The following is a 10265-nucleotide window of genomic DNA, read 5'->3' on the forward strand; positions in this document are numbered from 1 at the left end:
TGTAGGCTATAATATATATATATATATATATATATATATATATATATATATATATATATATGCCAACTTGCCGGTATCTTAGAGATTCAACAAAGATCCTTTTCCCAAAGCTTGAGTCTTGAGATTAACATTTTGCATAAAAGAGATAATAATAATTTAATAATTTACAAGTTGGTCAATCATAGTCAGCATACGCCACGTGTCCAAAACCCAGAACCCCCCCTCCCTTTTCAGTCTCCCATATATAAACCCCCTCCCATCACTCGACAACTCCATTCCATACACTCGACAATGGAGCTGGGACCGAAGATGGTTCCGATTCTCCTCGCGGCGGTTCTCTCCCTGACGGCGGAGGCGGCGGCGGAAGGAGTGTCGATGCAGAAGCTGACGTGGCATTACTACAAGGTCCACAACACGTGCGATGATGCCGAGGCTTACGTCAGGCACCAGGTTGAAAAGCTTTACAAGAACGACGCGACCATCGCTCCGAAGCTCCTTCGTCTGGTTTACTCCGACTGCTTTGTCTCCGTACGTCCCTTCTTCCGACATTCTTGATCACTATCGTCTGGATCCGATTATTGCATTAATCGGAACTCGATAACTTCTTACAGAACGAGTCTTGATTGCTGTTTGTTCGTGTATATATGTATATATATATAAACAGGGATGCGATGCATCGATCCTTCTAGAAGGCCCGGACTCGGAGCGAACGGCGCCGCAGAACAGAGGACTAGGAGGTTTCATAATGATAGATAAGATCAAGCAGGTCTTGGAGCAAAGATGTCCGGGCGTTGTCTCTTGCGCCGATATCCTTAACCTCGCCACTCGAGATGCACTTCATATGGTACCCCACCACTCTCTTGAAACTGATTCTCTTTCCACTATGATATATGTAACCCTTCATACATTCGCCATGAAACCTACAACGCTAGCAGTTGTTTTCGGATCATATATATATATAAATGACGATGGGACAAAACGTTTTAGATTCTAAACCGATTTGTGTTATAACCGGGAAATATAAATCACAGGCGGGTGCACCGTCTTACCCGGTGTTCACCGGGAGAAGAGACGGTCTGAAATCAGACAAGCGAGCTGTGGACCTTCCATCACCTTCCATCTCCTGGAACCAAGCCATGTCTTATTTCAACTCCAAAGGCCTGAATGTCCTGGACATGGCCACTCTCCTAGGTCTGCCATCCATGCATGCACATAATCATCATCATGACTATCATACACTGTAAATTAATAACAGTTCCATTTCATGATCAGGATCGCATTCCATAGGCAGGGCAAGGTGCAGCTACGTCGTGGATCGTCTCTACAACTTCAACAGAACCGGAAAACCAGACCCCGCCATGGACGAGTCCCTGCTGTCTGAGCTGAGATACCTTTGTCCGCCCAGGACAGAGAAAGGCCAGACCGACCCGCTTGTGTACCTGAACCCAGACTCAGGCTCGAGCCACAGATTCGGAAGCTCGTTCTACTCCAGGCTCCTGTCGAAAAAAGCGGTGTTGGGCATCGATCAACAGCTGTTGTTTAACGACGAAACCAAGGAGATATCGGAGGAATTCTCAGAGAGTTTCGAGGATTTCCGGAAATCGTTTGCTCTCTCCATGAGCAGGCTTGGGTCCATAGACGTGCTGACTGGAAATGAAGGCGAGATTCGCAGAAACTGCAAGCGTATAAACTAGATAAACTCTATATATAAGTTATATATATATATATATATAATGATGACATGTTTTGGTTTTTATATAAGTTATATATATTAGATTTTATACCACCAACTCGGCTTATTACGTGTACTGTAGTTCTATCCTGTGTTTTCTGAAGTTATGTATGTTCCAATAAACAAGCAGAGGTTTGTCCTAAACTGAGAGAACTCCAAGAAAGCCGGAGCATGTTCTCTATATATACACACATTGACACACACGTATATAGCCCGTTGTATTACTGAATGATAAGCCTTCTACCTCCTTATTATCTTACACATAAATGCCCTCGACATTGGTTCCAAATTTTAGGGGATATAAAATAGAACTGATATATATCGAGTTCATAAATGGTAAATCATGACCGTCGGATTAGATTCTCCAACAAGATTGGGAGATTCGTTTTTCTAATATTCTTTCCTTGATATATGAAATCTTCTACAATACATAACTATTTATATAATTTTTTGTGCCAATTATCTCATCAAAATAAAATAAAAACTCATATATTTTCACACACACAGACATATATATATATAATTTGGAAATAACAACATGAGATCTTTATTGGCGTAATACAAGTTAATAAATCACATTTTCATAAAAAAAAAGGTTAATAAATCACAAAATTGCTAAGAAAAATGCACTCCCTAATCATCACATACACAAAGGGTCCACGTATATACATAAAGGATCCGAGATCAGAGGACATACATGGGACCCACATAATTCCAATGACGTTCAAGTGGGCCCTACACCAATAAATATAGATTCCGTCTGTGTACTTAATCATTCTGCTTAGGTCACGAGCGCGGAAATGTTGAACCGTGACAGTCTGATTGGATTCTTCATCAAGATTTGGAATCATTTTTCCAAAATCCTATTTATTTTTTGGTGAGTAAAATCCTCAACAATATATAACTATAATCTAGTTTGTGTTGTAAATATACAAGTAGACATCTAGTGGGATCCATATTATATAGTGGAATTCATATTATGTTTTTCTTCGCTATGAAGAAGCTGACCCTTCTTTACTATGAAGAAGCTGACCATTTTTCACTATGAAAAAATTCCTTATATTTCTCTATAAATAGGTCAGTGATGTAGTTCATTTGTAACATACGAAATACGGAGAATTTTCTCTCTCTTCTCTCTATCATACTATTTCTCTCTCTAGAGCATCTCTATCTTGTTTTTCGTCTTTCGTTTTCAACACGTTATCAGCATGACACTCTGCCGACATAGAGGTAAAAAAGAAAATATCATACAAAAGGTAATGTATGATTCTCCATCTCTATTCATCTTCAATTTCATTATATATAGACGTTGGGAGGCTCAACCACCGGTCACTAATATATAACTAATCACATATATTTATATTACATTCATATAGACTTCGCGGGCTCAGCCACCAGTCAATGATATGAATGTTTATAAATATTGCTGTTATTATCATAATGGTTGGCTATTCCACCTGTAAATATCATTATACATATCTATAAGTATTACTATTATTATCATAATGGTTGGTTATGCCACCTGTAAATATTCTTATGAATATTTTATAAATATTGCTATTATTATCGTAATGGTTGGCTATGCCACCTAAATATGAATATTATTTCTATCATTATTTATGTTATTATTTCTGTGATGGATGACTATGTCACATTAACTATTTATTTTATGCAATCTCGACGGTATTACCGCATGATAATATATGCATGATTATATCTAATGTTTCTTTAATTCCTTCTTAAATACATAATCATGGATAACATAAATTTATTGTTTTTACATGTGATAGATATGTCGAATCTGGTCAATCTCGAAATCGCTGCCCTCGATGCTTTTGGTAAAAATTATATGGCATGTGCATTTGATGCCAAAATGCATCTGAAAGCTAAAAAGATTGTCAAAACAATCGAAAAAGGGCAGGCGACATCTGAAGCTGATAAGACAAAAGCGATAATATTTATGCGACGCCATCTTGATGATGCGCTAATAAATGAATATCGCACGAAAGAGAATCCCACAGATTTATGGGAATAACTCAAAGATCGTTTCGATCATGAGAAATATGTGATCCATTCAAAGACTTTAAGTCTGTGCGAGAATATAATTCCACAATGTTTGAGATAATATCTGTTATCGATGTGGTATGAACGATCATTGGTCACAGACCTGTCGTATACCGAAACATCTTGTTGAATTATATCAACAATCACGTAAAGACAAAGGGATAAATATCCAGACAAATTTCGTTTCTGGTGTCCCTGATGATTTCATTGATAAAGAAGGAAATGGAACATATTTGGATATCGCGGATTTCCTTGATCAGCTTGAAGATGGAAAAATGACCAACTAGAGAAAATCGACATAAAGTTTATTATGAATGTTGCATTGTGTATTTTATTTCCAAGTGTGTTTTATACTCTAACGTTCAGCTTCTATGTTATGTACTATTTCATCTTTATCTTTGTTTTCAGGAATATTTCGTATCTTTCATATTGATCAATTCGACTTGAGATATGTCGAAATTCAAGATCAATGATGGGGATATATGTAATACCCCGAAACCCGGTTAGAATATTTAATTATTTTCGGGAATAATAATTAAATAAATACAGCGTGATATCACAAAAAATGTGTAACACGGAATCGGGGACGGGTCTGAAAAACGTCACGTGCGGGAAAACGGAGAAAAGAAAAGAAAAACCGGAGAAAAATCCGTCCAGACCGACCGGTCTACGTGGAGACCGACCGGTCTGGAGGTCGGTCCGAACAGCCCAGGCAGTGGACCGAACGGACAGGAGATTCTGTGAGAAAGCTCCAGACCGATCGGTCTAGAGGCAGACCGACCGGTCTGGGCATCGACGAACCAGAGAGCTGAGTTGACATGTTCGGGCTGACTTTTCTCCGCAATCCCGAGGCCCATTTAAGTCAAACCACCGGCCAAACTGTTCAGGAGGTTGCAGGCTTGGACCATGGCTTCTCCTTGAGCCCATTCGACATCATCTTCTCGGTCGAAAACCCTAGCAAAGGAGGGGGCTTCACCATTTTCGGACCAAAGTTGCAGAAGGAAGAAAAGAGAGAGAGAACGCGAGAGAGGCAAAAAACCAGGAGGATTCGACCCAAAGGGAGCTCGTGGGCACCAAGGAGGACTGCCCTAGAGTATCTAGGAGAAGTTTCCGGCGAGAAACCAACCGGAAACGGCGAGAAAACCGGCGAAAATCAGATCCGAATCTGATTCAAGGTGAGTGGCCCGAGTTCGATCTGTGTGAGCTCATTTTCGTCGTGTTTCTGTGTTGTTTTCGATGGTTTATTGATTGGGAATTATAGAGGGCACTTAAACGAACACGTAACAACAAACGGCACTCGATTTGGCCAAGAAACGAGGGAGTTACGGACAACCGAAGTTCGGATCGGATCTGGGAAAATCGCGAGATCGCGATCTGTTCATCTTCCAGATCCGAACCGACCGGTCTGGACCGAGACCGATCGGTCCAGACACAGGCTAGACCGACAGGTCTCAGGGGGAGACGGAACGCCTGGATCGACCGGTCCAGACCTGGACCGATCGGTCCAGACCAACACAAGACCGAGGGGTCTCGATCTGAAGCCGAACGCCTGGACCGACCGGTCTAGACTGTAGACCGACCGGTCCAGACTGTAGACCGACCGGTCCAGGCTCAAAAACTCAAAATTGGGAAAAATTCCGAATTATGACGCGTGATGAGATGTGCGAATTAAATAATGAGTGGGGTTCGTTGTGTGATCATTTGGGTAGTTTGTATGACGTTAAACGGTGTATCGGTCGGGACCGAATACCGGGTTTACGCGTGATTGTACTGGGGTTAAAATGTATGTTCGATGTATGCCATGGTTATAGCTTCGCTCGTGCGGTACGAGCGAAGCGTGATTGTGAATGTGATATGGTCGCATGCGATGCGACGGCCAACGTCATGGACTTGACGGGCGTGGACTCGCTCCTAATCATGCTGACTTGACTAGGGTTTATGGCTGGAAACCCTATGGTGGACTCCATACGGGTGTGTTACGATTTTATTGTGTCATGCTGACTTGACACGGCCAACGTCATGGACTTGACGGGCGTGGACTCGCCCCTAGCCATGCTGACTTGGCTAGGGTTTATGGCTGGAAACCCTATGGTGGGTGGATATTTTCCCGTCTGTGTCATGCTGAGTTGACATCGGGTGGTCACGAGTGTGACCAGCGCGTGATACGCGTATGTCGCGGGTGACGCGACGGCCAACGTCATGCGAGTGACGGGTGCGCGTGGTGCGCCCCTAGCCATGCTGACTTGGCTAGGATATGGGGCTGAAACCCTATGGAGGATTCTATACGGGTATGTTTGTGATTGATATGGTTGTGATGAATGTACGTGGTGTGACATGTTATATATATATATTGTATATTTATTCGGTTTGGGAATCATCATGATAACACCGTTCTCGCCGAGAACGGGTTTACCGGGTTCAACCCGGGCTACTCACTAAGCAGTTGTGCTTAGCCCTCGTGGTTTTATATTTTTCAGATCACGAGGATTACGCTTAGCATGTGGGACGGCGACGACCAGAGAGAGGCAACATCATGTATGGGTTTTGTGTTTTGGACTACGAGAATTGTATTCCCATATTTTGTACGGTGAGTCGATTACTGTAATACCCCGAAACTCGAATTGAATATTTAATTATTTAAATATGAATAATTTAAATAATTAAATAGGGATATCACGAAATCACCAAAAATAAATAGTGCAATGCCGAGGTGAGGCACGAGGATCGTCACACGCGTGAAAGATCGAGAAGGAACGAAGAAACGAAAAAGGAAAAAAAAAAGGAGAGCCTGGTCCGCCGGACCAGGACTGGTCCGGGGCGGACCAATGACTCAGCCGGAGTCGGACTGGGAGAAAAATTCGAAAAAAAAATAAATTGAGCCCGGTCCGCCGGACCAACTCCTGGTCCGCCGGACCGGGACTCGACGGTTTTTCCAGCTCGCCATCTTGCGGTCTTGGGACGCGAGTTTCGCTTGAGTCCGCGAGCTGGCTGTCGTCCTGCCGCCTCCCACGCCTTGATAAGGTTGCAGGCTCGCCCATGAGCCTGGGAGGAAACCAATTCGGCCTCTATTCCACAAGAAAACGAGCTCTCAATCCTCTCCCAAAACCATTTCAGGTGCAAGGTGAGGAAGAAGAGAAACCGAGAGAAAGAGGGAGAAAGGAGACGAATCGAGGCAAGGGGAGCTCGGTGAGACCAAGAGGGACGTGCCCAGACATGTCCCGGAGCTTCTCACGCCGTGTGGAGCCGCGAGGAACTCACCCAAGCTCGGACCAACTCAAGAACAAGGTGAGTGGCTTGAATTGAATTTGTGCAATCCCATTTTCAATGTTTAATGGTGCATTTGAGAGTTTCCTTGCATGTTTGAGATGTAAAACATGAGTAGGACTGTCAATGCATGTTTAATTGGTATTTAGAAGCCACCCCGAATCGATTCGGGTGAGAAATTTGATCAAACTTCGGAGAAAAACGCGAGGAAGACGAAGTTCCCAGTCCCGGTTCGCCGGACCACGGGTGGTCAGCTCCGGACCGAGACTAGGAAAACACGTGGAGTCAGCCGGACCGAAAGAGGACAGTTCGGACTGAGCGAAAAACACGTCTGGTGCGGGGCTGACCAATTCTGGTCCGCCGGACCAGACGTGTCGGAGTGAAGGACACTCCGTCTGACCGAGGAGAAGACGGACCGGACCAAGAGAACACGTCCTGGTCCGCCGGACCAGAACCTGGTCCGTCGGACCAGACGCGTTCCGAGGACACGCGGTCTGCCGAGCCAGGAAAGGAAGCGGACCGAAAGAAGAACGCGCCTGGTCCGCCGGACCAGACGTGTTGGAGAAAGCCTCAGACCGTCGGACCAAGGGAGCGGACCGAGAGAGAAGGATCAGTCTGGTCCGGGGCTGACCAATCCTGGTTCGCCGGACCAGACTTGTTCTCTCTCAGACCGACGGACCAAAAATGACGGAGCGAACCAGGGGAAGAAGGAGACCTGGTCCGGCTGACCAGAAGTAGGTCCGCCGGACCAGACTCAGGAAACTTAGAAAAAAATGGGCTTTGGCCGGGAAGGAGAAAACGACCCTCGGGGTTGACCCGGGCCCGACCAGATGTGACTGTGGGCGAACCAAACCATCGACAGAGGGCAGGCTTCGCGATTGGGACCAATCGGAACAAGTTTCGTAAAACGTTGCGTGACGTGGCGAGATGTGTGATATCAAACTACGAGTGGTCGTTGTGTGATTGCTCGTGGGTAGAGTTGTATGGCGTTGAACGGTATTCCGGTAGGGACCGGATACCGTGATACGCGTGGTTGTATCTGATGGATATGATGCTCTAGAATGATCATACGATATGAGAATCATGTATGAAACGATGTATTTATTGGATGAATACGTTATTTATTCATTATTTATTTTGCATATTTGATAAATAATGATTATCCATGGATCGTAATGTATGATCCTAAATTCCTTAGTCGCTTGTCATTGTGGGAACAATGATGAATTAAGACTAACATGAGGCGTAATAGATGATCATAATGATGATCATACGTATTGGATACGGATTACGGTCATGGGTACTTGTTTGGAACAAGTGACTGGATGACTCGCGTGAGATTGTCTATTGGATATAATCCATGACTTGAATCTCACTTGATGGTTCACTTTAGATCCTCAGACCTGAGATATCTATTGTATCCATCATGACGAGTAATGTACTTTGATTGTGTCAAACGTCGTCTTTAACCGGATGACTATAAAGACGGGGCTCGGGTACATTACGAATCATGCATTGGATAGTAGATAGTCAAGATGGAACTTTGTCCCTCTCGAAAGAGAGAGATATCGCTTGGGCCCATCGTAGGAGTGAGACTGTCGAACTATGAGTTCGATTATGATATCGTGAGACAAAGAGGATCATCGTTTGAGCTATCTCTGGCTTTTCGGTTAGATCACATCTAACTCTTTCCGATACGGGTAATCATAATGTCTTGCTAGAGACCGCTTATGATTAGTAAAGCGAGATTGGATCTCGCGTTTACTGCCGTATTCGGAGGAGCCTAAAGGGTCACACACATACGGGATGGACGTGTATGGACGGGATCAAACGGACGAGAAAAATTGGATTTTTCTTGGTCTTTGAGGTCTGGTCCGGCGGACCAAGAGTTGGTCAGCCGGACCAGACGCACGGAGAAATTTCTCCGAAATACACTGCCTGGTCCGGAGCTGACCAGAATTGGTCAGCCGGACCAGTGCAGTCAGACGGAGCAGGACGAGCTGGGTCGGAGTTCGGCTGGTCCGGCGGACCGAAATCTTGGTCCGCCGGACCGGCAAGTCAGGCGGACCAAATCTCTTGGTCCGGAGCTTGGCTGGTCCGGCGGACCAAGAGTCTGGTCCGCCGGATCGCAGAACGTTCTCGACTGTCGGCATAAGGCGTCTTGGTCCGGCTGACCAAGAGTTGGTCAGCCGCTGACCAAGACCGTGACCGAACTATTCCGCACGTTTTTATTCGTCTGGTCCGGCGGACCAGCTCCTGGTCCGCCGGACCGGACGTCTGAAAACACTAAATTGCGAAAATCTCGGCTTTTCTTGGTAGGTACGCGTGAGGAATGATTTGGATCATTCTTAACCCGACTCTTAACCTCCAGAAGAGCCAAGACTGCTCTGCAACTCTCCCAAACTCAAGAAATTGTTCTTGAGATCATACACAAGAGATTTGATCTCTTCAAGCTCTAGCAAGCAAGTTTCCAAGTGTTGGAAACCATCCCAAGGGTGTGGACTACTCAAGAGGGTGTTGGCTGCTTCAACACCTAGCTGTGATCTACAACAACCTTCTGATTCAGAATCAAAAGGTTAGTTCTACTCTCCAAGAGGTTCTTCACCGAAACCATGGTCCGTGGGCGGTTCAAAATCGTTTTGAACGTCAATTCCGCTGCGCAAGCCCGCGGACCAGACCCGAGACCGGTTGTGAACCGGTGCTCGAGGTCCCCGTGCGACCCATCAGTGGTATCAGAGCTCGGTTCATCGGTTTCGGTGATGAACGATCGCATTTGAGCAAGTTTGAAAATTGTTTCAAACTTGATTTTGCTTGTTTTTGATCTAAGTATAATTCTGTCATAAATTGAAATCTATGGTAGATTAATTTATGAAACTATACTAAGATATGTAGAGCACTAAATCATGAATTGACTCAAGAAAATTGAGCGAAAAACGGATTCAAACGGAGCCCGAAATCAGATCAAGATGAAAAATTTTGATCTGTTTTTCTGCCCAGAATCACGCGGTCCGCCGGACCAGATTTGGTCAGTGGCGGACCGCACGTTCGAAAGTCAGCAGCTCGTCGGGCGGACCAGAGGAGACGGACCAAGAGAGAAACGAAGTCCTGGTCCGGCGGACCAAGAGTTGGTCTGGCGGACCAGACTTCGATTTTGGTCTTGGTAGGCCGGCGGACCAAAGGAGAGACGGACCAAGAGGACACGAAG

General features: G+C 45.0%; 1 protein-coding gene across 1 annotated transcript; it reads left to right on the forward strand.

Moving 5' to 3' along the window:
* The first annotated feature begins 292 nt into the window (after positions 1–292).
* LOC104803872 (probable peroxidase 26) lies at positions 293–1853 on the forward strand. The gene is made up of 4 exons (XM_010527970.2): positions 293–528; positions 665–844; positions 1032–1191; positions 1273–1853. Exons 1-4 carry the CDS (start codon positions 310–312, stop codon positions 1692–1694), a joined length of 981 nt encoding a protein of 326 aa, XP_010526272.1. The 5' UTR covers positions 293–309; the 3' UTR covers positions 1695–1853.
* Positions 1854–10265: the final 8412 nt, after the last annotated feature.

This window comes from Tarenaya hassleriana, unplaced genomic scaffold, assembly GCF_000463585.1.
Source record: "Tarenaya hassleriana unplaced genomic scaffold, ASM46358v1 Cleome10, whole genome shotgun sequence".
NCBI lineage: Eukaryota > Viridiplantae > Streptophyta > Magnoliopsida > Brassicales > Cleomaceae > Tarenaya > Tarenaya hassleriana.